Source organism: Centroberyx gerrardi, chromosome 1 (assembly GCF_048128805.1).
Source record: "Centroberyx gerrardi isolate f3 chromosome 1, fCenGer3.hap1.cur.20231027, whole genome shotgun sequence".
NCBI classification, from domain to species: domain Eukaryota; kingdom Metazoa; phylum Chordata; class Actinopteri; order Beryciformes; family Berycidae; genus Centroberyx; species Centroberyx gerrardi.
This window is the reverse complement of record NC_135997.1, coordinates 21,309,001-21,336,788: the sequence shown is the minus strand read 5'-3', so window position 1 is coordinate 21,336,788 and position 27,788 is coordinate 21,309,001. Positions and strand designations below refer to the sequence as shown.

The window sequence follows — 27,788 nt, the reverse complement described above, 5'->3', positions numbered from 1 at the left end:
ATTTGTCTTCTTTTGCATTTGCTCTTTTCTGCAGTGCATTGGGCTTTCTCTCACTCACTCTCTTGCTCTTCCACCCACCCACTAACTCGCTCTTTAAATCACTCACTCATTCACTCACTCTTGTCTTCTGCCCTCCTTCCTCCCTTTCTTAATTCCCTTAATCATTTTCAATACATTCAAGTGTTCTAAAAAATGTTATTCTCCTGAAAAACACAACTACTTAGTGATTTCCTGTAAATGCAATGTGTAAGCCAAGTAGATGTAGTGTCATGTGTATTATTAGGTGGTTTGTGTCTTCATTGTCCTGTAATGTGTCCCAGATGGTAGTGGTGTGTTTTTCCAGGGTGAGTGTGGACTGGATGATGTTTTGCCTCACACCCTTTAGTTTAGTTTAGTTTAGTTTAGTTTAGTTTAGTTTAGTCACTTGCTTCCTGAAAAACACACTGCCAAATAAATTACTGCTGACTATAGCAGAACTTCTTTGCGAAGGTTTGACAAAGTAACTAATAACTGATTACATACATTGAAAAAGTACAATGTTACTTGTTACCACAAAAAAGTAATCTGAGTACTAAAACGTAACGCATTCCCAACACTGTTGCTAACTACAGCAGAACTTTGTTCAAAACAACACAGCCTTTTTATGATTGGAGTCTATAAGCTTGTACAGTGTAAATAGAAGGTTCTCCAGAGACTGGGAGCGAGCTCGCAGAGGTTTGGTTTGGCTGCCATACAAACACACTACTGGGGGATCTAAAACAACCTAACAGGCTTTGGAGCTTAGTGCAGTCCAACATACCCTCTCAACGTGCCGCTGTGTGCACACATTGTCAGTATGAATACTTGAGTGAGTGCACATTTCTACACACACACACACACACATAGGCAATGTGTTTTCATCCCCTTAAAACTCTTACACCACGCAGACGCACACACATACACACACGTCTCTGTCCTGAGCCAGTGCCAGGAACACAGACACAGAGAGGGAGAAAGACAGGAATGCTTGAGACTTCAAACAAAGACGACATTTACATAAAACGGGTGTGAATTATTCATCTGCCCAAGCCCTGGGCTCCTATTTGTCTTGACTTGTCTTGATGTTGTTTTTGTTTTTATCAGACTCTTGTTGACTCATTAATTTGAGGTGATACTGCTAAGGAGATGAAAAAAGTTAGACTAGTAAGACTGGTGAATAATGGTTTCCAGTAATTGCATGACCTTAAAACCCATAGCATTCAAAAATTCAGTGTCGGAATATTTTTGTTAAGATACAATATTTTTATCTGACAGTAGCAAATTACGCAGGAGTCAGCAGTATTGTATAAACCACTGTGGCCCATTTGTGTGTTTCTTTATCTGCATGTCTATTTGTTAATCTGTGTGTTTTGATTTATCTAAAGTTCTATGGTGTCTGTGTCAGTGGCACCCTGCTGCCATGTTAGTGTCTGATTCACAGCTAGCAGTGATTAGTTTGTCATTGTCACATTTATTACCTCCACCAAGGATAAGTCCCAGTTTTCGCCTCTGTTAGGAGCTGTTCACACAGAGAAGCTCCGCTAGGGAGAAACGCTTTGAAGTCCATTCATTTCAATAAAAGGATGCGCCTGCTCGTGCTGGGCGCCCTGACAGAGCGGTGCGACGCAACTGGCGGTTTTTGGTAGCAGAGCAAAGGGTGGTAAAAGTTGAAAATAGCTCAACTTTTCACCTGTCACACCACAACGGGTGACCATTGAATGACAGGGGTAGGATTTGTCTTTAGCAGAGCAAAGATGGACCAGCTCATATTGTTGGCATTTGAGCACAAAGAGCTTTATAATTTGTCATGTCAGGATTACCACAACATCAGCAAAAAGGCACCCATTTGGAAAATCATTGCCCAACAATTCAGTATCCCTGGTTAGTAGCTATAATTACCTTTAGTAACACAGTTTGCAGAACTTTGGTGAGCTACCAATCTTCTTTGCTAGCTAACACAAATGGAATTGGTAAGCTACTAATCTAGTGTCAGACAGTATTCTTTATGTAAAATAAACCTTTAACTTTGAAAAATTGCATGGATACCAAACAGAAAAGAGAACCTGTGCAGGATAATATGCATTAAGTTGCCTGTGAACCAAAGACACGTATCCGCCTACTTTTTCTGGCAACTCATCTCTCCCTCCATGCTACTAGCATTTTTTATGCGCCTAGCGTTTCTGTGTGTGAACGGTCCTTTAGTTTGTTTGTCTGTCAGCAGGATATCTCAAAAACTTATGAATGGATTTCCATGAAATTTAGTGGACAGATAGGCCTTGGGCAAAAGAACAATTACCTGGAGCACATCCAAAAATAAAACTAGTATGGCCTAACTCCGATGAAGGCTGAAGGCCGAAACGCGTCAGCATTATTGTGTGTTTATCAATAAATTCAAGAGAAAAGTGAGTACTCTGCCATTCTACTTTTATTTTTGGATGTGCTACTTTTTCCCTCTAAGTTCAGTGTTTTTGGTTAAGAACTCCAATCAAGTCTATTTTGATTGATGTGCACTTCTACCACTCTTAATAAATAATGCCTGTTTGTGGAGAAACAGCCAAAAAATGCTGTTTCTCCACATTTCTCTCTCCCTTCCTCCCTCCCATTTTTTCTATGACCTTTTCCTCACCCTGTCACGCCACTCTGTATTTGCTCTCTGCCTCTTGTCTGTCTTTCTCCTTAAAATGAACACACACACTCTCTCACACAAACACACACACACACACACACACATGCACAGACACACACACTTTCTCTTTATATTAAACACACATTCTCTCTCACTCTCACCTTTATCCTCTCTGTCTCTCTCTCACTCATATCCACACATACACACACTGGCCTTAGCCTCAGTGCTCTGTGTCAGCCCAGGGTCTCTGCTGTCTTCACCATCTCCAGATTACATCAGGCTATTCAATCTGTAAATGACTTCCTCCACAAAGCACACCCAACACGCACTTTGGCAAATGAGCTACCTAACGCAACATGACCCTGCCCATGTGTGGCTGGGTGTGTGCGGGTGGCTGAGAGTGTGCGTGTGTCCAATGTCCCTGCATCACCTCACAGTGGCCCTTGTTAAATGATTATCAAGGTGGCACGAGAAGTAATTATTCTTGGCATTCATCCTTAACGCTCTCATCAACATTGACTACTTAATCACATAAACTCATAACTCACAACGAGCTCTGATCTGATCAGCTACTGTACATGACAGTGTCATTTTATACCCATAAGTGTGTGTGCGCAAGCACTCATGCATATGTGTGCGTGCTGTGTGTGCATGTAGCTGTGAGTGTGCATGCATGCACATTTGTATGTATATGCATGTATTCACATTTTTGTCTGGTTGTGTGTATTCACATTTTTGTGTTTAGATGTCTATATATTCACACATATACATATACGTGTGTGTGGGTGGGTGGATGTGTGTGTGTGTGTGTGTGTGTGTATTCAGATTTGTGTGTGCCACTTTCCTTCATCCCCCACTCTGAAATGCTGACAGACTGAACGGTTTCCAAATCAGATGCAGTGCTAGACGACAGCAAGCTTTTGTTTTTGCATGCAGCAATTCCATTACCAGCCGCTTTCATTATTTTAGCATGGTGGTTGTGCGTGTGTGCGCGCACGCGTGTGTGTGTGTGTGTGTGTATGTGTGTCTGTGCGCCTGTTGAACTGAACCCTGTTTTAAATGTGATGAAAGGAATCTTCTGCTCAAGTCAAAGTCAGGTTGTCTGTCCTGACTAGAGCAGTTAGAATCACACACACACACACACACACACACACACACACACACACACACACACACACACACAGTTAAGTACATGTGTTAGCATGAACACACAAAAGAATGACATCCACATACCCAGGTGTCAACGTATGCACGCGCATGTATACCAGCTATATGTTAGCACATGTCCATGCAGAACAACACACAAATACACACACTCACTCACTCTATTTACATGTGCACTCACTGCAAAATCTGTACACACACTCACACACACTATCTCATGACTTCCTGGAGTTCATCCATCTAAAAGCTTTCTGCCGTCCTCAGTGTGCCCAGAGCATTCAGAATGTCTGGCCAACCAATGATATGGCTCCTCTGGGATAATGATGGGGCAGTTAGCTAAGAGAAGAAGAAGAGAACTGGGCCTTTAGTTTTCTCTTTAGAGTGACCTGCTGTGACATCACCACTCCAACTCATTTATTAACACTTTCAATAACAGAGGCCGAAACTTAAACCTTGCACTCTTATGTTTCAGGTCGCATGGTCCCCTCCGCTTATTCCCAATGGGGAAATCCCTGGCTATGAGATCCGGCTCCCTGATCCGCGTGTGTCCCATGACAATGTTTCCGAACTCAACGTCACGGTAACGGGCCTCGTTCCATACACCAACTACAGTGTCACTGTACTGGCATGCTCCAAGGGCGGTGGACATGTTGGAGGATGCACTGAAAGCCTGCCCACTCCAGTGACCACGTTACCCACAATTCCACAAGGCCTGGCACCACTGGCAGTGGTGGCTGTCAGTGAGTCCTTCCTGGCCGTATCCTGGCAACCGCCAAGCAAGCCCAGTGGACCCAACATCAGGTAACATGGACGCTACACAGGAACTCTTGCATTGTGTCCAGCAATAGCATGATTTTGACCTGATATACACAAAGCAATGGGACAGGTAAAAGGAATGCACACGGCACAGATTTTGCAAATTAGCCTATATATTATTACTTTTATCCAGTTCATGTCCCAAGGTCAAGTTGCATATTCATTCTTTGCTTGCCATCGTCCATCCAAAACTGAATTTAAATTACACTGTATTTAAAGGCAATGCATCAGCAGAAAGACATGAAAAGGAGAAAAGTCCATGACTGATTTCCCATCATAGGGAAAGACAAAGATTTTGAATAAATCTGTGCACAAGCAAAGGTACACCCAAAATCCTCAGTGCGTACATTGAATAGTCTAAGTCTGAATACGGACAACTCAAATGTGCGCATCTCAATCTGTGTAACCAGCGTAACTTTGCAGTCTGAATCATCCTGTGTATTTATTCATGAGCTGTATCCCAAAGCTAGAAAGAAACCAGGCAGCCAAGACTTAAATCTGCGTTGTCGTCAAGAGACTCATTCTGGAGCTGTTCTATCGCTGCTGAAAAACTTAAGCAAACGAGCAGATAGGAACACGCTAACAAGCTGCTAACATGAGTGCCTTGGTAATGAGCTAAGTGTTGTGTATGTTTTAATCAGTGTATTATCTGTCCTAATGCACCGTTCTGGTCTGTTCTGTTCTGTCCTGTTCTATTCTGTTGCCGATTAGGCCTAAAATAAAGGTCCATTTTCCTGGCAGGCGATTAAAATGCATGAGCCCCTCTCCGCTCTGCTCTGCTCTGCTCAGCTCAGCTCTGTGTGTTTGTCTAAGTGGGCTGGTTAAAAGGCGGCATTAAGCCCTTCTCTTCTGATTACAGCAGAAATTAGCATCACTGTGGGGAGAGGAAAACACAAACCCTGCAGAAAAAAACAACAGAGGGAGGGACGGAGGGAGGGAGGGATGAGATACAGTGAAAGCGAAAGAATAGAGATGATGAAAAACAGCAGAAGAGGAGGAAAAGAGCGATAAGGCGAAGAATCAGAACAGAGAGAGAAAAAGAGTGTATTGGGCGCGTGTGTATTTCCACTTGTGTACAGTATGTGTGTGTGTGCTGGTGCCTGCATGCTCATGTGTGCATACATGTGTTGTGTTTATGTGTTCATGCATCCATACACACCCATCCCTGTGTGTGTGTGTGTTTTCTTTTATTTAAATTTCCCCTCAGATACGAGCTGCTCAGATGTAAAACCCACCAGCCCCTGGCCATCGCCACGGTCCCCACAGTAACAGCCCCGCCCCCTCCCCCCTCCGAAGATCTCCATCGCTGGCTCCATGTTTACTCCGGCACCAAATTGTTCTACCAAGATAAAGGCCTAAGCAGGTGAGATTACTGAAATGAGCTCTAGAGCAAACGCCAGCGCCGCAGCTAACCGTGTGTGCAGAGCCGATCGGCGAGCTGCCGCCGATGCCGATCTTTTAATACCGCTCAAAGATACATTAAGCAAATATCCCAAAGAATTAAATTGTTTTTCACACAGCGTCCCCTAATCTCAGTTTGGCACTTGGTGGAAGCAGATTTTTTTTTCCTCTGTGCTTGCTAAACGGATCTGGGTGTACTCTTCCTGGGTTTGTCTCTCCACTGTGCTTGATTCTAGTCGTAAACTCACACAAACTTTTGGAGGCATAAGCACTTTTCACTTTGTGGGATGTTTTTTTGATGTCCTAGAATGGACTTTGAGAAAGTAATTAGTGTTTGTTTATTAGCATTTATCATAGTAGCAAAACTGACAGCTATTGAATGAAACTATAGTTGCTCTGGAAACTATAGATAAGAAGGGAGACATGACTGAAAATAGCCGCATTATGTATGTTAAAGAATAATTCAGTTAAGTAATACATATTTATTTATCAACAGTCTTTTATCAATCATATAATTATTCGGCCTGAGAGTAGTATAAGAACCAGATGAAACTGGGATGCAATGTGTAGGCAATTGACAAACTTTCCCAATTTCACTTAGGGTATCAATAAAGTTCATCTTATCTTACCTTATGCCACAATGCTAAATAAAAATACATACATAATAATAATGATAACAATTATAATTATCATCACAACCATCATTCCTTTCTCTCATCCTGTCTTCTTTAATTCTTTCATTTAATTACATCATTGGTTGATTGATTGATGTACAGTTTTAGTACCAGGTGTTACCAGTTGTTGATTGATTGATAGGATTTACTACCTCAGACTGTAGTTCTGCATCTTGCATTCCAAGATTAAGATATTTCCTAGATGTTTTGTGCTAACCCTAACCCATAAAACGGAGGTTTTAACTAACATAAGAAAAGAGCGACATATCCCCCACATGTCAATCAGTGATACTGTCCCTCAACAGATTCACCTGGTACCAGTACCAGCTACTGGTCTATAACGACGTGGGCTACACCTCAGGAGAGATTGTTACCGCGGTCACCATGGCCGGGGTCCCCCTCCGCCCCCCCTCTCTGTCTGCCTTCCCCATCAATCACACTGCTGTACAGGTCAACTGGACACAACCCTGTAAGACCACCCTCTCTCAAACACACACACACACACACACACAATCTGCTCAACGATCTGCAGGCTGACTTGACACGGCCCTGTAAGAATACACACATCCTTCTACTTCTATCCTTATGAGGACTTTCCATTGACTCCATTCATGCCCTAACCCTTAACTGTCACCACTACAAGTTTAATCTTAACCCTTACCCTAATCTAAATCTAATTCTAATCTAATTAACCCTAAACCCAAGTCCTAACCCTAACTAACCATAAAGCTACAATATGTAACTTTTGCACCAGTAGTTCTGCCCTTGTCCCCCTCCAGTGGTCAAGTTCATGCCCCAACACTTCTCATCATGATGAACTGCCTACTTTGAAATGGCATCTAGTCTGAAGCTGAGGTAGCCGCATGCGTAAAGCCACCAGGAGACGAAGAGGAAAACAGCGAATGCAGGCAATCTGCAAAAAACAAACTTTTGTTTTTTTGTTTACGGACTTGTCTGCTGCACATTTAGCTTCACTGTTCTTTCTTGTCTTACCACTTTCCGCCTTTGTTGCTATTGCTATTACTTTCCTGGACTTGATAGCCACATCCCAGCTCACCGCTGGCTATGCCTATATGACACACACGCCTACAGCAAATGGTATACCCCACAAAACGACCCAAGGGGGATTTAGTCATGTACACACAGCAGATAGACAAAGATTCTTAACAAAACCAAAAGTTCTAAGGAGTGATGACCAGCTAGAAAGCCACTTGAATAAGTGATGACCAGCCAGAACGACCTGATCTTGCAAAAAAGTCCTGTACTGATTCTCACAAGGATAGAAGTATAAACCCAGGCATACTTGTACGATCTATTGTTCAAAGAAGGTTGTTCTGTGAACTGACAATTACCACAGAGAAGATATACATTTTTACATGTGTGTCAGTGAAATTTTGACCACTCTCTCTCTGTCTCCCTCTCTCTTTCTCAGCTCTACAAGACCTGCAGGGAGAGGTGGAGTCTTACTTTCTCATGGTAGACTCCACCCACCTCAGTCGAACTTTGGCCTTTCCCCTTGGAATCATCTCCACAGTGATAAGTGACCTTTGGCCCAGCACCGCATATCGAGTGTCATTACAGGTGTCCAATGGAGCACATAACACAACTACGACAGTAGTTAACGTCACCACAAAGGATGGAGGTGTGTGTTTATTTGTGCATGTGCATGCATGTGTGTGTGAGAGGGAGACTGTGCACATACAGTATGTGTGTGTTATGTGTATAGAGTACTTAAATTCAATACATCCAAGAGAGGTGTCTTGTGTTTGTGTGTGTGTGTTTCTCTGTATTAGTGTGTGTGTGTGTGTGTGTCTGTGTGTGCTTCACAGGAGATGCTAAGTGCGTCATGTAGTGAAACATCAGATCAATACAAAGTGTGTGAGGCAGATCTAAGGTGTTGTGAAACACTTGTTGGCAACACACACAGACACAAACACACACATACACACAAACTGTCAAACCGTCCTTTACCTGTCAAACAAGGTTACCAGCTTTTGCCATTTCTAATACAGATTATAATTACAGTATTTTACAATTCAATTATGACACAAACATTTGAAACATTAAAACTACATGTTGCAAAGTTTTAAATAAAAGTAAAGTAAATGCAAAAGATTTTCTTAAACATATACATATATACAGTATACTGTATATATATATATGTGTCCTTCAGGATCAAATCGTCGATCGTTTGTTTGTACTTTCATACTGTAACCATCAGCACAATATGAGATACATTATGTGTTCCTAATGGTTGGGAAAGTTTTGTGATCACAACATAATATGTGTCACAAAATGTGTATTACTTTTTGTGATCCCAACACTTCAACACTGTATGTAACACATATTAAATGTTGCGATCACAAAAATGCCCCAACTGTTAGGAACCCCTGAACTACAGCCTCATCTGCTCTCTCAGTCCCAGCCGTCTCTGCATATTCAGTCAATATTTGTGAACATGAACAACTGAGACTCAAATTTGGGATGTCATCAGGATTTAAAATCTGGAACTTCTCTATAGTGAATGAATTGGGATTGGAGTAAAATATATCAGTTCTTAAATTGACTGATATTCCCCTTTTCAGGCAGACTCAGCTTTTCCTGTCTTTACCTCTGTATTGCACGGGTTATCCAGCTGTCATCTCTGCTTTTCTCTCCCTTTCTCTTCCCAACTCTGAGCCCAGTCTCTCTCTTTGCATTTAAGGGTTTTCTTTCAGATCACTCTATATAATCATATGTCAGAGGCCTCTCTCCCTCTGTCTTTCTGACTTGCCTATATATTTTTCTCTCTCCCTCTCCTCCTCTTTCCCTCTGTCTTTCTCTACCTTTTCTCTCCCTCTCTCTCTCTGACCATCTCTCTGTCTCTCTCCCCCTCTCACAATTCGTTCTCTGTGTCTCACTCTATATAATCATATGTCAGGGGCCTCTCTCTCTCTCTCTGTAATCTGAGCAGTATAATAAAAAGTGCATTAAAAACATTAGAAAATCATTAGGTGCTAAAGGCAAAGCACGGCTCGTTTAACTGAGAGGGCTCTGGAGGTAATTTCATTATTTTACAGCCATAAGAGTGCACACAGACACACACACACACACACATACATACAGGAACACACACACACACCAAGGCCAAATATATTTTAACTATTGCAGCTCAACCCTACCAACCATCTTAACATGGCCTGCAATCTATAGGGCAATGCTAACACAGGGGCTAATTGGAAAGCAAAATGTGTGTGTGTGTGTGTGTGTGTGTGTGTGTGTGTGTGTGTGTGTGGAGGTGTGTGTGTGTGCACGCGCGCCTGTGTGTGTGAGAGAGCCTCTGTGTGCAGTATTGCGTTGATAATGCCATCCAGCAGTAAATGAAATGTAGAGCAGTGGGTTGGGTTTAGGTAAGTGCATTGGTAGCAAATGAATTGGGTTAACTTCTCTTGGCTAAGTGCATTTTCACTAAGGACAATAGATTGAATTTGTATGATTACCTCCGTTTCCCCCTCTCTCTCTCTCTCTCTCTCTCTCTCTCTCTCTCTCTCTGACAGTCTCTCTGCTGAAAATAGTGTTATTGCTTTCTCTGTATTTGATTCTCTCACTTGTCCTCCCAATGTCTGTCTCGGTTTTCGCTCTCTGTCTCTGTTATGATCTTGGAAGGAACTTTACAAAAAGAGACTAACAATATTTTTTTCTGTTCTGTCTTCCTCTCTTCCTCTTTCATTCCCTTCACTGTCTCTATTTCTCTTTCTTTCTCTCACAGTTTAACTCCCACTTGTCTTCTCTCTTTTTCTTATTTTCCTCTCTCTCTCTCTCTCTCTCTCTCTCTCTCTCTCAGTCCTACGTGTTATCTGTATTATAATGACCACTGTAGAAACTTTGCACAGAGAGACAAGCAATATTCTGTGAATTGGAGTTTGAGTTGATTATCGACTTTAGCTGTGGATGTGCTGACATAGAGAATTTCTCAGAGGAATGAACTGAGAGAAATGGAGGGATGGAAAGGACAGTGGAAGTGAGAGGGACAGACTCGGAGAAGGAGATAACGGCACTTTCAGCTGAAGCAGTGAGACAGAACAGAGTGAGGGAATGAAAGAGGGTGGAGACGGTCTCAGAGAAAGAGTTAAGAGCATTATCAGCAAAGAGAGAGAGAGAAAAAGAAAGAGAGAGTGAGGTAATCATGCATATTCAATCTATTGTTCTTAGTGAAAATGCACTTAGAAGTTAACCCAATTCATTTGCTGCCAATGCACTTACCTAAACCCAACCCACTGCTCTACATTTCATTTACTGCTAGATGGCATTATGAACACAATACTGCACACACACACACACACACACAGACACACAAACTTTCTCTTTTCACTCTTTCATTAATACACACACACACACACACACACACACACACACACACACACAGTCGCTCATATACAGACACACATATGCACTCCAACACACACTGTCTCTCTTTCACTCTCTCACACACACATTCTCTCTGTCTGTCCCACACAGTCACACACACACACAAAGCCCACATCACATTCTTATACACTTTCACACACACACACACACACACACACACACACACACACACACCTCTACAGTGATGGATGGTTCAAAGCCCTGTGTTGTGGTTTGATCTCTGAGAAGTCTGTCAGTCTGTGTCTCCTCTCACTGTGTCAAACTAGTGCTGCTACTAAACTAACTTCTGAAAGAAAGTCAAGCTCATATGATATTTAGAGAAATGCTCCCATATTGAGGAAGTGTAGTCTCACCCTGGAGTACACGTCTATTACAGTAAAATTAGCAGTACAATCGGGACCTCACAGAAACAGGCCGCCCATTTTTGGTCACAACCCGTAGTTTAAAGAGAGGTTTTGTGATTTTTGCAAGCCTGCCCTGATGATCACTAATTAAGCCCTCTCTTAGGACATTTTAAAGTTTTAATGCTATGGCTTTTGTCTCTGAGTAATTGGCACTGCGCTCCAATTTGCAGTTGTTAGCAAGTGAATGTGATATGAAGCTGTTAAACTGAAAATCACATGCAAATATTCAGAGGAAAAAACTCAGAATTTCTGAGATTAAAGTCAGAAATTTCCTTTTTTGGGGTGTCTTTGTTAGCCAGGACAGCAGTTAATTTCAAGATAGGTTTGACACTGTAAAGTTTGTATTTTAAAAACAAGTAAAAACCACCAACATGCATACTTCCCTGTGTGTATGTGCGTGTCTGTGCACATGTGTCTGTGTGTGTCTGTGCCCCCTCAGAGCCAGAAGGGATGTCCGCCCCAGAAGTGGTTCCAGTTAACGGCAGTGTGGTGCGTGTTCTCTGGTTCCCTCCTCTACGGCCTAACGGGGCGGTTACTGCTTACCGCATCTACCTTAACAACCATCTCCATGGCAGCGTGGACAGCAGCTCGGGGTCCTACCTGCTGGGGGACCTGCTGCCTTTTACTGTCTACAATGTACAGGTACACACAAAAACAAAAACATACAGGCACAGAACACAGAAATGTGTCCGTTACCTTTTTCTCTGATCTGTGTGTGTGTGTTTGTGTACTCAGGTGGAGGTGTGTACTGTGTATGCATGTGTGAGGAGTAACGTTACCCAGACGACCACAGTAGAGGACCTGCCTGCTGACCTGGCCGTCCCGCACACACAAGTGCTCAGTCCCAGGTAATACAGAGATTTACACATTTATTCACTCACTCTTTCACCACCTCACTCTCTCTCCTCTCTCTCTGCCCCTGTCTCTCCAATACTTTTCAGAATTAAAATATTTTAAGTGAACCATTCTTAGTATGTTCCCATTGTTCCAGGTTCATGAAACTTGGCATGTGACGTGTTTTAGAGCAGCGTGGTGGCGTAGTGACTTGGTAGATAGTACTATAACAGGAGGACCTGGGTTCAAGCCCCTGCGTCGGAAAGCATTCACTGTAGCTGATCCTGCAACCTGACCTCCATGTGGTGGGGGGCAAGTGAAAAGAGAATTTTCCAATGGGAATCAATAAAGTATCACATTATTTCAGCTTTTACACCAAATGTGGTGACGCAAAGCTTTTCAGCATCCAAATACAGGACCATTTAAGTAAATGAGCCCTCATAATTGTAAAGCCTACAATCCTAGAGGAAGCAGTGATTGGTGGCCTATATTCATCTCTAGGAGTGTGTGAAGGCTCTCACTCTGTGTGTTAATATGAAAGTCTGTCCACTGTCAAACCTGTAAGAGATAACGTGCAGAGATTACATTACAGATTACTGATTACTTGACTAGAACTTTTCTCACTCACCAATCCAATGCATACTGTAATCAGATTACTCTAAAGTAGATTTTGTACGACTTCCAAAATCAATAGAATATGAAAGTAAATGGATATCTTATTCGCAGTAATGAGAGCACTGTAATGACATTTAAAGTGATGCGCTACTCCCCAAGTCTGCCCTAAACCCTACTGTTGCAAATCCTACAATTGTAGAGGAAGCGGTGATTTGTGGCTTCTATTTCTGTCTAGGAGACCGTGGAAGTTGTAACTCTGTGTGTTACTACACAGGTCTCTCCCTGCCAAAGATGTCAGAGATGAAAAAGAGGAAAATCAATATGTGAAGTGTATAAAAACACACACACCCTGACACCGTAACTCACCTTTGGCAGTCACTGCTCGTGTGTGCATATGTGTGTGCACGTACGTGTGTGTGTGTGTGTGTGTGGGTTTGAGAAATGTACATGTGTGGCGAAATTTGTATATGCATTTGTGCTTGTGTGTGTGTGTGAAAGTTTTGTGTGTGTGTTAGTGCAAAAGAGAACATTTCATATTCTTGTTAAAATTTCTGATAGTCATGTCCCTCAGCCACTCTATTTTCTGTCCTACTCCTCTAGTGTCTTCTAGTCTCTCTCTCTCTCTCTCTCTCTCTCTCTCTCTCTCTCTCTCTCTCTCCCTCTCATTACAATTTATGCAATCATACCAAAACAATAAAGAACAATAATTGGTATAAAAACAGTAGTTGATGAGTTGATTTTAATAATGATTAGAGATAAGACTAAGGATATTTTGCATAACCTCAGAGCAGTATTCCTGCCTCTTTATCTCTCTCTCTCTCTGTGTCTCTCTCTCTCTCTCTCTCTCTCTCAGGGCGGTGAGGTTGGAGTGGGCCAGTCCAGGCAGACCCAGTGGGATCATGCTGGGCTATGAGGTCCTCAGACGGACCCTGAGGTCATGTGGTGGCGGGTCAGCAGTGGTCACAACCCCTTCAGCAGAGGAGTCAGGAGGAGGAGGAGGTGGTGGGAGGGCCAGGTGTTCCTACCTGCAGTGTCCTGCCACTCATGGTGTGTGTGGGACATCCTGCTTCCAGCCTGATACACAGGTAATTATATTCTCTGTTCTGGTCATTCTGTGGTCTATCCTCTACTGTTTTTTGGGGTTTTTTTTTGGTACTTTTGTTTGTTTTACATTTTTTTATTTAATCATGGGGTGACTATAGATCAGTCATTGTCCATTTTTTATTCATTAATTTGTCTTTATGTTCATTTGTCATTTGAATATTGGAGACACCGGATTTTGACGAACATTGGGGGAATGATGCATCTCATCATTGTGTTACAGCATATTCAAAATTATACTGATTTGCCCAAGGGGGCGCTACAATTACAGGTCAAAACAAGGTGACATAGTTGTTATTGATTGGCTCATCATTCATGTTTTCTCTTGCCTTGTTTCTTTTTCAACACACTCATGAGTATTATTTGGGACAACACACTTTTCAATGCAGCATGTGTTGAAGATGTGTTATTAACACATGTAAAAATTAACATAAATGTGTTGAAAAGCAACACATGCTGTGTTTACTCAAATGATAGTTATGGATGTGTTGAGAAAGAGGCATCCTTTGGGTCAATATCTATATATTATATATATTATATAATATATTATATTTTCTTGTCTGCTCCGCTCCCTTCTGCTGTCTTCTACTTTCTTATGCTATGATCCTCTCTCCCCTCCTCTTCTCACCTGAATGAGAGAGGCTTTTTTTTAACTAGAACTTGTCATGAGCAATCATTAAAACCCATTACTGTAGAACATCAACTTGTATTGGACGTGTAAAACAAGGCAGCAGACCAGGGTCTTAGCTTTGGCTGCTGATCTGAAGTGGAGAATACATTGTTCTGTGTATTCCCTCAGGACACTAGTCCTCACTAGACCTCAGACATACACACACACACACACACACACAAAAACACATACAGAAACACAAAGAAACACACACAAACACACACATACTCTCACATTTCCTCATCTGAGCGGCTCTTATTTATGTGGGATGTACGGTCAACCTCGCAGTGATTATTTTCTCTAAACAGATTAACTTGTCATCTGCATTCACTGCCATCCTCGTGTCATTGAATGCCAGCCAAGTTGGCACAGCGCACCGCCCGCCATACATCTAGCCCCACGGCACCCGCATCAGACGACACACACAATAACACACACACTTAAACACACATGTGCCAGTACACGCATACACACCCACTTAAGCACGCATGTAGACATGCAGTATGTGTAGTTGGGACACATGCAAACCCACACTAATATACGTAGATTTCTATAGACACCCTTGCCAAAACACAATACACACACACACATCGCAAGTGCTGATGTACACACAAACACGCACACAAACTTATTATACACGCTTTTGTGCATGCACACAGCAGGGTAAAGAAGACAAAAGACATCAGGCATAGGAAGGACAGGCTGTGGAACTTTTCCTGCAATATTAAAATTCACCATGACCATGAAATATCACCATGACCACAGAAATATCTCTCTTCACCATTGTGATAGTTGTTTTTTCTCTGACCAGTAGCCATTGACTTTAAGTGTATTGTGACAGTAACTGACTGTTGTTGTTCTGTATGTATGTTTTTTTAATGTTTTTTTTTTTAATTTGTCACAAGGAAATTGCATTTTAATTGTTCAAAAATCTGTACTGGCATTATTGGTTGGAATTTTTATGTACACCAACAGGTACGCCATGAAGTAACCACTAAAAACACCTTGGAAATAAAAGTAATGGGATATTGATCTATTGAAATTTTTCGGCATTTATTGTGAAGTAGGTGTATGTTATGATATGAGGAATTAGCTAACAAGGTGAAACAGTTGTTTTTCATTTCATTGTGACGCATGTGTGTGTCTGTTCGTGCTTACTTGTTTCTCATGTGTGCGTGTGTGTGTGTGTATACGTGTGCGTGTGTGTGAACCAGGTTTGCTGCGATAGAGTATTGTACACCAAGAAGCCCAATCATCAGTGCTGTGAGGGGCGTTACCTGACCTTGAGTAACTCCTCCCACTCTGTCTGCTGCGGAGGCAAGCTCCTCCCACCTCTCCCAGACCACCAGTGCTGTGGAGGATACTATGTTCCTGTAGAAACCAGTGAGTTTCAAAGCTTCACTGCAGTCTTTGAAATGTGTATAAATGTGTGTATATATGTTTATACTCACATGGAACTTGCTGATTGTATTTAGACCTAAATTATCATACCTATTTGAGTCTACTCTAGTCTGCTCTAGTATAATAAATTTGTTCTTGCTGTGCTCTTGCCAGCCTGGTGAGACCAACCTATTCTATTCTGTCCTACTCTACTCGACTCAACTCGACTTTGCTCTACTCTACTCTGTTCCATTCCATTCTGCTCTAACGTTTCATTCATCTGTCTTTGTGTTTCTAGGTGAGCATTGCTGTCCTGACCCCTCCCAGGGCCGGGTCTCAGTGGGGCTGGGTGACAGCTGCTGTGGGGGGGTTCCCTACTCCATGAAAGGGGGCCAGCTCTGCTGTGGCGGGGCCCTCCATGATGGCTATGGCACCCAGTGCTGTGGAGGCCAGGTTGTAGACGACACACTGGTGTGCTGCGGTGATGCTGAGAGGGAGGAAGTGCATACACACACTCCAGGTGAGAGAAACACACACATACACACACTTGCACTCACATCCACTGTTGTGGGAATGGTTTTATGACAAAATGAGAGCCATTTCAGTTTTTTGCCCAACAACAAAAGCTGAATACTGGGTGCAGTTTGATTATGCCTTTAAACACACACTTCCCTTGTCCACAGAAAAGTCAATCAAAATCTGGGAACTAAAACTCTCTTTGTCTAGGGGAAAAAAATCCTTTCAAAAAGCCTGTTAACAAAAAGGCCCTTTGTTCAGAAAAATAGTTACTTTGGCCAAAAAGAAAAAAAGTCACAAGAAAAATACATTTTGATAGAACAAAGTAAACTCACCTTTGTTAGATTTGAGGCCCTGGTGACTTCTATAGGAGATGGGGAAGAAAGACAGAGAAGAGAGAGAGACAGGATAGAAAGAAAAGAGAAACGAAGCGGGTTGAGGTAGACACACGGTGCAGGAACGTGGGGTCGTCTCCCCTTCTTCCTCTCCCGCAGTGTCCCAAAGCACCCGGATACCATGGCACAGATGGGACTGTGTGTGTGGGTGTGTGTGGGGGTGTGGGTGTATGTGTGTGTCATTAGACATCTTTGTCATGGCAGATGATGATGAAACGCACTCGGGATGGCACCGTTGAGGGCACTGCCAAGCACACAGCAGGACAAATACACACTCATTCTCTCGCCTTCACACATACAAACACACACACCCCACACACACACACATACACACACACACGCTCTCACACATATAGACATATTACAGACAGTCTCACATACACACACACAGAGTCAACAGGGTGCTCTCGGCAGGGTTCGCTTAGTGTTGAGTGCCAGAGAGAGACACGTGGCTTCTATTCATCACACATAAACAATGGCCCCATATGGACAGGCCTATAGGGCTCCATTAGCCTGTCTGCACACACACATGCACACGCACACACACACATGCACACACGCACGCTCGTACACACACACACACACACGCACATAAACACACACACATACAACGGCAAAGACAAATGTACACAAATAAACACACACAAACATGCATGCATTCACTTGTGTGAACATGCATGCACACATACATGCACACATCCCTTCCCACGCACACACCACTTAATGTATGACCACAAAAATAACTGACAAATCAGTTTTTATCAAGAAAGATGTGAGTCACCAGAAAGTGTTAAACTATACTGCAATCTCATGTCACTGCGATTATCATTTGCTACTTTGCTGTCTATTTTCTTCCTTTCTTTTCCTCTCCTCCACTTTCTCCCTTCATGACATTGCCAATTAGAGCCTCTCTTCAAGAGTTTCACGGGAGAGTGTTGTTCACACTCATAAATATTGATTGAAATGTCTAATATTATCAGGATAACACTTGTGAATCGTGTTTTGACATGCTTTTTCCTTTTCAAGTATTCTACTCTGTCATGCTGCTGGAGCGACTCCTTTTCTGTCTTTCCTTTTCTTCTCCTCTCCTCTCCTACTTCCCCCTTTCTTCCACCTGAGCAGGCTATATGGCCATCCTTCATTTGAGGGGGCCTCCCAGGGAGTGCATATGCTCCCCACCTCCTCCTCCTCTCCACCTCCTCCTTCTATTTATTCCCCTTCTCTCCTCCTCCATCATCTTCTTTGTTATCTTTCCCCAACTTGTTCCCCCACTTCTTCCTCTGGCCTCTTGCTCCTCCTCTCTTCTCCTACCTCTTTTTCTTCCTCGTATCCTGCTCTTCTTGCTCCTCTTCCTCCCCCTCCTTCCCTTTATTTGCCCCCCTCCCCATCCACTCATCAGTCATTAGCGTTAGCTTCCCCATTGAGAACATATGGTATGATGGATCGTAGGGCTAGCGGCGCTAGCAAGGCTAAGGGCCATTTGCCGGGTGCACTGCGCTGTCGGGGGGCCCCGGGGCCGGCAATGCAACCTCGACCCCACACGTCTGTTTCAAGACACACACACACATACACACACATCATGCACACAGCAACACTTATTATAGGATAGGCTACTTAACCTTGGCAACAGTCTCTCTCATTCCTCTCTCTCACCAACTCTGTCCAAGGTTTTGTATTCGCTTTTAATGATATTGTGAGGAGCAGGTTTGTACAAGAAAGAAAGAAAGAAAGAAAGAGAAAGAAAGCAACAAATAGCATTGAATTTAAAATATAAGAAGGAAAAGAAAGAAAATCATGAGAACACTAAAGCAAAGAAAGATAGAAGACTTGGAAATAACAAATCTCACTGAAAGAAAGAATGCAAATGAAGCAACATAAACAAAAGAATGAAGAAAGAAAGAAACAAGATAAGACCCCATTTATTGAAAAAGGCAGAAAAAAAAGGAAATAGCCATGGAAAGAAAGAAAAAGACAGAGAGAGAGAGGGAATGAAAAAAATAATAAGAATAAATAAGAGAAAGGAATACAGAAAGAAAAAAGAAATAAGAGAGACAGAAAGTGAGAGAGAAAGAGAAAGACCAGAAGAGGAGTGAAGAGCTAGATAGAGCAGATTAAAGGAGGAGTGAAGGGTATCCCATTGTGCCCAGCTGATAGACTAGGTTAGGCTGATGTGATTATGGGGTCCCTGAAGTGCGATCTATCACACATTACCGTCCACACTGTCAACAACCATACACACACACTGCGGGGGAACGCCAATGCCGGGAGACAGCCGTCTGGCAACAGATACACGTACCCGCGCACATGCACATACACACACATGGATATGCACGTAAACATGCACACACAAACACACAGACATTCATACATACACAAACATACACACTCACACAAGAAAACATGCACGCACATACAGATGAATGTGCAAACACGTACACACAGAATTGTGCATGCATCCAAAAAAACACAACACACTTGCAGTCACACATGCACTCACACATACAGTACATTCAAATATACACACACATACACACTTACATGCATGCTGTAGGCAGGGCTATTGGATTTGAAACAGGAGAGCAGCCAGTGTAAATCAGGTGAAACAGAATCAGGGTGAAAAACATCACTAGACCCAACCTGTCCCAAGTAAAAAAACAAAACCAAAACACAAAGCCAAGCCAAACATTTTGGAAACAGCTTGCTTTATATATCATTGGGATTAATTTGGTTAACTGAAAGTTGACTAGAAAATAACTTGCAATATAAAAAAATATCTACATTACAGTTCTCCCTAATTAGTGTACGTTTGTGAGTTGCCCACACAACTCCCTCACTCCCTCACTCCCTCCCTCACTCACTCACTCACTCACTCATTCACTCACTCACTCACTCACTCACTCACTCACTCACTCACTCACACCCTCACTCACTCCCTTATTTCCTCACACCCTCACTCACTCACTCACTTACTCTTAGTTTACTGTAAGCCAACCAGGTCAACTCACAAGAAGGTGTCATTTGCAATGGCCAAACTTTACCAAACTCCTGTGGCCATTTTTTTTTGTATTTGAAGTATTATTGAGATGGTCAATAATCCTTTCCTTGGGATCCCCAGTTGTTACACAATAACGCAAGGACTCCACGCTAAATTCCTCCCTTCCAAATCTACCAGTTTGTTTAAACAGCTTTAGCTTCACTTTCAACTAGATTAGATACTGTTTGTTTTTGGACAAGAAGAGTGCCTTAGTTTTCTTCCAGCACAATTATATTTCCCCCTGTGTTGCAGCTTTAAGACCAACTTTTAAGCTCTCCATTCACTCTTCTTCCCTGCTGTCTATCAGTTTGTATGAAAGATGTTTAGCTAAGATTTAGGCGAGATTAGATGATGTTTGAAGGAATGTGTGTGGTGTCTTTGGCCTCCCGTTGCTCCCTGACTCTCCCTGAGTCCCCTGCCTCCCTGTGTGCGCTCCACTAATCATTCCCCCCTCACACTTTTTCTTCTTAAAGTGTGCACTTCTTTAACTCTTCCCTCCTGCCCTTCAACCCCCCCCACCCCCCTCCCGTCTCTCGCTGTGTGTGCTCCCCTAATCGTTCCCCCCTCTCACTTCTTCTTAAAGTGAGTGTATCTTAAAATGTGTGCATTCCTTTAACTCTTCCCTCTCTCCCTCCCTCTGTCCCCGCCCGGCAGGCCCCATCCAAACGTTCAAGGACAAATCTGAATATCCCTTTTCACCGTTTAAGTGTTAAAAGCCTGGCGGTGCCGGGGTGTTATCTTAACGCGCCTCGCCGTGCCATCATCAGAGCGCGTGATGAAAATGGCTGTGATGATGCTAAAAGAAAAAAAGAGGAGGGGGAGAAAAAGTAATAATCAAATATGTTTTTCAAGGGCACAGTGACCATTTGCTGGAGGGAAATTATCCCAGTAGTTAAGCTAGCTCACTCCGAGCCTGGCTGAGTTGAGAGTGTGCATGGGTGTGTGTGTGTGTATAAGTGTGTGCACGTGCACATGGTTTTGTTGCTTGAATTTAGTGCATGCATACATACTTTACGTTGTGTATGGCTGTCTGTATCTGCATATATATCTGTTCATGTTTGTGTATATGTTTCTTTACACACGGACATAGACACACATCCCTCGTATGTCCTTTCATTGTTTCTGCCAAAAGCTTCTCATCAGTTTCTGTGTGTGTGTGTGTCTGTGTGCATGCATGTGCGTGTGTGTGTGTACGCACGTATATGAATGCCAAAAGCCCCTCATCAATGATGGGTAGCAAATGGCCAACAGTAGTGCATTCCAAACAGCAGCGTCTGGCTGCTTTAGAAGACAGAGTACTCTCTGAACACAGGAAGGCATTTCTCTCTCTGTTAATGTATTTATGATGATGGCTTTTCTATTAGGTTTACCTTAATGACTGGCAAGACTGCAACCACTGGCTGTCAGGAGCACAGAGATGAGGACGGTGTGTGTGTGTGTTTTGTCTCTGTGCGTCTGTGTTGTTATTGTTGTGGTTGTTGTTATTCTTGGTGGTGTTGTTGTTGGTATTAAGCATAATTTTTTTATTAGAAGCTGAAACATGTTGATCCAGGTATGGAAAGAGCAAATAGAGTTCACATATGCACACATGTACACACACCCACACACATACATTGACATAGACAGACAAACACAGTTCGCAGTTAGTAACGCTGGTTTAATTCTAGGTAAATTTAGTCACCTAATAATGAAAGTCAGGCTTACCCATGTTAAACCTGCTCCTGGCCAGGTTTGGCTCAACGTATGGATTACCATAGTAAAACAACTGCCGTCCATTCAAGCCTGCTTCGTCTAACAGAGTTATCCAAGAAGTTAATCAGTCTTATTTCAATAAGTCAGGCTTGTTTGGCTCAGTGCTTTGTGAACCACCTTGTGCATTACCCGTCTCTTATTCTGTCTCTCCCTTCTTTTTCTTTGCCTTTTTCTACAACTCCACATCACAGACAAATAGTCATCTATTTCTTCATCTGTTTCACTCTTTACCTCTCCCTCTCACTCCATTCCCATCTCTCTTTGTCCTTCATTCTCTTTTCATTGCTCTATTTGGTTCTTTTACTCCTCCAATCAAATTTCCATCTGTCTCTCTTGTCAGAGATAGATAGATATTCAGATGCACAGAGACTGATACTGGTTTCACATATCAGGCCAATACAAGATTAAGAGTTCTGGTATAAGAACATTTCTCAAATACTAAATCCAGTACTAACAGCCATGTGTAACATGCCAGAAGCAAAATCATTGATTTTCACACATTAGATTAGGTTAGGTGAAACTTAAGTGATCCCCATGAGGAAATTGGGCTGCAAGCAGTTACAACAAAAGAACATATTGAGAGTAATGCAGCCGAGTAGTAAAGCATCTGCGGCCTGCTCATGTGGTAATCCGTAATCCAGGATACCATCTCTCTGAGCTTGTCCCTGAGCAGAAAGGGCTGGATAGTGTTAAAAGCACTGGAGAAGTCGAAGAACATGATTCTCATCATGTTTCAAGCCCTATCCAACAGTAAGCCCTGTTGACCAGGTAGATGTTAGTGTCATCCATGCCTATGGGAGCCTGGTATGCAAATTGGAGAGAATCCAGAAAGTCCCTGACCAAAGATCTGAGGTGCGGCAGGACCAGCCTGTCAAAGGTCTTTGTTATACAAGTCATTGAGGACACTGGGGCATCCCTACATAGAAATAGATTTTGTAGCTGCTGGAAAACCTCTGCTAGCAGGCACATACTTTGAGCACCCTGGGGCCATCAGGGCACCTGTGACTCACCACCTCCCGACTCACCTGGGTGATAGACAGGCTGGAGGCGGGGGCAGCTGCCCTGGGTCCCCTTGTCAAACCTGTGGCCTTTGGCCTTTAGGTGGAATGTTTAGCTCAGAATAATGTAATGGACAAAAATAGATTATCTCTCCATCATTTGTTCCATTGACCCCAAACTAATGGTATAAATCTATATGGTAAGTGATGGATCAGCATCAGTACTGCCAGATCCCTACCATTTCTACTGTACCTTAGTATGTTTCTGAAATTATTTCTTGATGCACATCTTTTCTTTCTTTGTTGCTCTTTTAACACTTTGTCCAACTCTGTCACACTTTCTCCACCCCTTTTACTTCCGACTCTCTCTCCCTCTCTGTGTCTCTCACACACACTTCATCTCTCTCTTTCTTCCTCTCTGTGTCGCTCTCCCAGAGATAGACATATACATGGACAGCTGCTTGCTGTGTCTCACTCTCTGGTGATTCCCTGTAGAGTGGTGAAAATATAACTGCCACCCCAGCACATACATACACACACACACACACACACACACACAAACACACTGTCACATGACACACACATGCAAACATACACAGACATACACACACAAATACACACTATCGCACACACATAACCAGCTGGTAATGTTGTTGAGATAAAAAAGACAACGTCAGAAAGACAAGAGGACAACCAGTCCACTGGGGAAACACTAGGTGTGTGTGTGTGTGTGTGCGTGTGCGTGTGCGCGTGTGCGTGTGTGTGTGTGTGTGTGTGTGTGTATGCCCCTGCATCCACGTGTGTGTCCACAGGGGAACACTGTGCTCTGTGTGAGAAAGTCAATCCAATGTGATTTCATCTCTCGACATGGCATATAGCCTGGCCCCACAGGAACGCAGAGCACACACAGCCTTCCTTCCTACAGAGTGTGTGTGTGTGTGTGTGTGTTTGTGTTTGTGTACGAGCATGTGTGTGTTGTCAGTCCGAACGACAGAATGCAGACCACACAAAAATAAAATGAGGATACATTTTTTTACGTCATGGTTATTTAATACTGGTCACAAAATAGTTAAACTTGTTTCTCTGTGACTTTGAAAAATGTGTGTGCATGTGTGTGCGTGTGTGTGTGTGTGTGCGTGTGTGTGTTTATCTGTGTGCATGGGGATTTGTGTGCATGTCTGTGCATCTATCTGTCTTTGTGTGTGTGTGTGTGTGTGTGTGTGTGTGCTGGTATGCATCCGTGCGTGCTCGTGCCTTTGCTGTGCACTATGTGCCAAACCCCTTGTAATATATTCAGGTATTTAAAAAGTGTTTGGTTTGTTTAAAGTTGTGGAGGGGTTTTGCTCTCCTAGAGAGCTCGGATAACCCTAATCCACGACACACATTTTTATCAGTAGTTCATTGGCAGGGCTAAATATTGACTTATCATTAAGTGGAATGACTGAAGCCCTAATAATAATTCACATTGTCTAAGCACCTTGTGTTGACGCGGCGCTCCCGACGCTATTAACGAATGTATGCAAATCCAACGTAAATCTGAAGATTAGGGCTGAAGCATTCTGCGGCGCAAGAGAGAAAACAAGAGGTGTGTGTTAAAATGTTGTTAACACATACACGCACACGCAGGCATGTACAAACACATGCACAAACACACACACAAACACACACAAAGCTTATGGAGAGGAAGAGAAAATAGGAGGTGCATGTTTCAAAACGTTAACACACACACACACACACACACACACACACACACAAACGTAAAGCTTACAAAGACAGGGATTGGATTTCTGCTGAAGGGCTGATAGGAAAAGTAGTGAAGTTTAGCTGCAGAACAGTAAACAAATGATGCAGGCCTATGGACTGGGTGGATGGGGAGAGAGAGATAGAGAGAGTAATGGTGGGAGGGAATGAGGAAAAGACAGTGGGCTGGAAACGGGAAGCAAGAGGAACCAATACAGATAGATGGAGAGAAAGAGGGATGGAGAGGTGGTTAAAGAGAAGGATGAGAGAGGAATATGTAGAGATAAGGCAGAGAGAGAGAGAGGGATGGAAAAGGGAATAGAGAGAGGGAGCATGATGGATAGGGAAAGGGGTGGAGGTGATAGCTAAAAGGACTGAGAGAGAGAGACAGAAAAGGAGAAGATAAGAGAAGATAGAACATGGATGAATAGGCAAGGTGGGTAGATATTGGGGAGGAGGGAGGGAGGAAGAGGAGAAATGTTTGACAGGAGAAGAGAGAGAAAGGAGGGATGGATAGATTTGTGAGAAGAAGGGGTGATATAGAAGAGAAAGAACAGTGGTAGATGGAGGGAGAAGAAGAGGGAAGGGGAAGGGAGTGGAAGAGAGACAACTTCTAAACGTCAGGCCAAAGTGCCAAAGTTCAGTAAGAGAAGGAAAGAGAGAAGAATAGAGAGAGGAAGAGGGTGCTAAACGGAGGGATGGAGAAACAAACAGAGAGTAGGGATGGAGGTAGATGGAAGTACAGAGAGACAGAGAGAGTTGGACTGCTAGAGAGTGAGCGAGAGGGAGGCAAAGAAGTAAAAACTGTGAGTGGTGAAGGGCCGGGTGTCCGGAAAGAAAGGAGGAGGAAAGGTTAGGATGCCGAGAGGGGGAGGGATGAGAGGAGAGAAGCTATTTTGGAAAAGTGTTGAGCTGTTTATTTGCGCGTCATTGAAGCTGAAGTAAGGCGCTGGGGGAATTGGCCACCAAGCCCCCGCTCTGCAACAGCTGCCGCTGCTAAGTGAGTTACTAGCCGTCAGACTGCCTTTATGTCACACACATACATACACACACACACACACACACACACACACACATATACACAAGCATCTTCCTGTCACACGGCGCCTGTGATGGATGCGGCGAGGATAGAATGCAGTGGAACGGTGCCGGGGAAAATATCTGCCATTCTCCACTTTTGGCCTTTAAGTGGAATGAGTGCCTAAATTAACTGCATTTCATTTATGCAAGGCGTGAACACTGATTAGGGTGTTAAACAATAAGTTATTTATCACTCTGCAACTAGCTGCGGCCCCATTAAAGGGCTAGGCCATGACACAAGGCAATGACTTAGTGTTTAATGTCTGCAGTCAAATAAAATGAGCACCACAGCTGGGGGTAGATAGTGCCACAGATCAGCATGTTGCCGACTGTTTAGATAAATTTGCTAAATACCTCATGCAATTTAGATGATTTCAACTGTAAGCTAAATAATCACCATAGAGCAGGGGTTCTTATAAGATTTTTCAGTCTCTCACTGAATGAGAAACCCTTGCATAGCAGTTTATCCAGTTAATTATACATGATAAAGATTGATATATCTAAACCCAATGCGACTCAACTGGACACCATGAGTCCAGTTTGTTGCTTAATTGCTTGCGTTGGGGTCAGGATTGGGTTTAAAAATATTTTATCTTTAAACAAATGGGCTTTGGACAATTTTGGGCTGGCAAAAAGTGTTTGGGTTGGGACAGGCTCATCACAGTCAAGCCGTAAGGTCAGTGCTCGCTGTAGATGAGATGTAGTTTTTTCACTATTGAAGTGACAGTCTTTATAGGAGTGATGGTTCACATGGGGAGATCAGATGAGCTGGAGTCTGGTTCCAAGTAGAACCTTAACCAGAAATGAAGTAATATGCCATAGCCTCGTTTACCAGAATGAGTCGATTTCTTTTATTGAAAGAAGTTCTAGGTGGAATATTGTTAATGTAAAGAAAGTTGACGGTATACTTTGTTTTGTCAAAACAAAGTTGTAAGTAGAACCTTGATTGTCAGAATGACATGAAGGTCTCTTGAGCAAAAACATTTTTTTCCCCACCAAGATGAAGCAACAAAAATATGGATCTTCCTACTTCAAACCCGCAGGTATTAAAATTGGTTTGATTTGTCAATCTTTCAAAGCGACTTAAGCTATTTGAATTTGAAATGTGAAGCGCTGGGGGATGTGAGGAAAGGAACATACCTGATATTTGATATTCACCTGCAAAACATTTACAGGGAAATAGGAAGATAGTGTGTATTTAAAATGTCACCTTGCCGCTGAAGGTGAAGTGGTGGCAGACAGACATCACCTATCACTGTCAGAGATGGCAGCTCTCAGAAAAACACACTTTCCTTTCGCCCTGCACTCCTCCGACAGCATAGCCTGAATATTACTGCTGTATAGGAGAGGAAAGGAGGCAAGCAGGGGAGGAGGAGAGGAGCAGAGGAGGAGGGAGATAAGAGAGGAGGTACACTTATATTCAGGGTAGCCTGAATATTACTTCTGTTTGGAGGGGAGAACAGGGGTAGAGGAGAAGAGGAGAAAGGGGTAGGGGAGGTGTAGAGGAGAGGAAACGCACTCCAACAACATGGACTAAATTTTGTTACTGTATGGAGAGGAGAAGTGCACAAGAGAGGAGGAGGAGAGGGGGAGGGAGGGAGAGAAGAGGAGAGGTTATGGAGGAAACCTGGCTTCCCCACCTCTGAAGTGATAGGCTGAATATTATTGCTATATAGAGAGGACAGAAAAGAGGAGAGGAGAAAAGAGGCTGAAATTGTTACTCTATGGAAGAAGAGAGGAGCAGTAGAGTACAATCTTGCTGCATGAAGGAGGAGAGGAAGAAAGAAGGGGAGATGATGAGGGAGAAGAGTAGAGAAGAATATGAGAAGACAGAAGAGCGAGAGGGTAGGAGGAGAGGGGAGGGGAAAAAGAAAGAGGTAAAGAGGAGTACAGAGGAGGGGTTGAGAGGAAAAGAGAGGGACATGATAAGAGCAGAGGAAGAGGGAGGAGAAAGAGAGATGGCGAGAAGAGGGAGGAGAGATGGAGCAGAAAAGAACAGAAGTTCTGGGAGAGTAATAGAAAGGAAGGCAGGGGAAAGACAGGGTTCTTGGTAATAGAGAGAGACATGCGGAATTGATTTCAGACATCGCTGTCACATGTATAAATAACAACAACAGGTAAACAACACGGATGACGCCAGCAGCCCGTCAGAAGCATTTCCCC

General features: G+C 43.1%; 1 protein-coding gene across 1 annotated transcript in view; it reads left to right on the top strand.

Moving 5' to 3' along the window:
• The window catches only part of ush2a (Usher syndrome 2A (autosomal recessive, mild)), a 242,629-nt gene that overhangs the window by 140,275 nt on the left and 74,566 nt on the right, over nt 1–27,788 (top strand). The window contains exons 54-62 of the mRNA XM_071921972.2: nt 4,281–4,609; nt 5,832–5,987; nt 7,005–7,168; nt 8,132–8,341; nt 11,950–12,152; nt 12,246–12,358; nt 13,813–14,044; nt 15,945–16,113; nt 16,409–16,630. Coding sequence (XP_071778073.2) covers nt 4,281–4,609; nt 5,832–5,987; nt 7,005–7,168; nt 8,132–8,341; nt 11,950–12,152; nt 12,246–12,358; nt 13,813–14,044; nt 15,945–16,113; nt 16,409–16,630 — 1,798 coding nt within the window. The remainder of the gene's footprint in view (nt 1–4,280; nt 4,610–5,831; nt 5,988–7,004; nt 7,169–8,131; nt 8,342–11,949; nt 12,153–12,245; nt 12,359–13,812; nt 14,045–15,944; nt 16,114–16,408; nt 16,631–27,788) is intronic.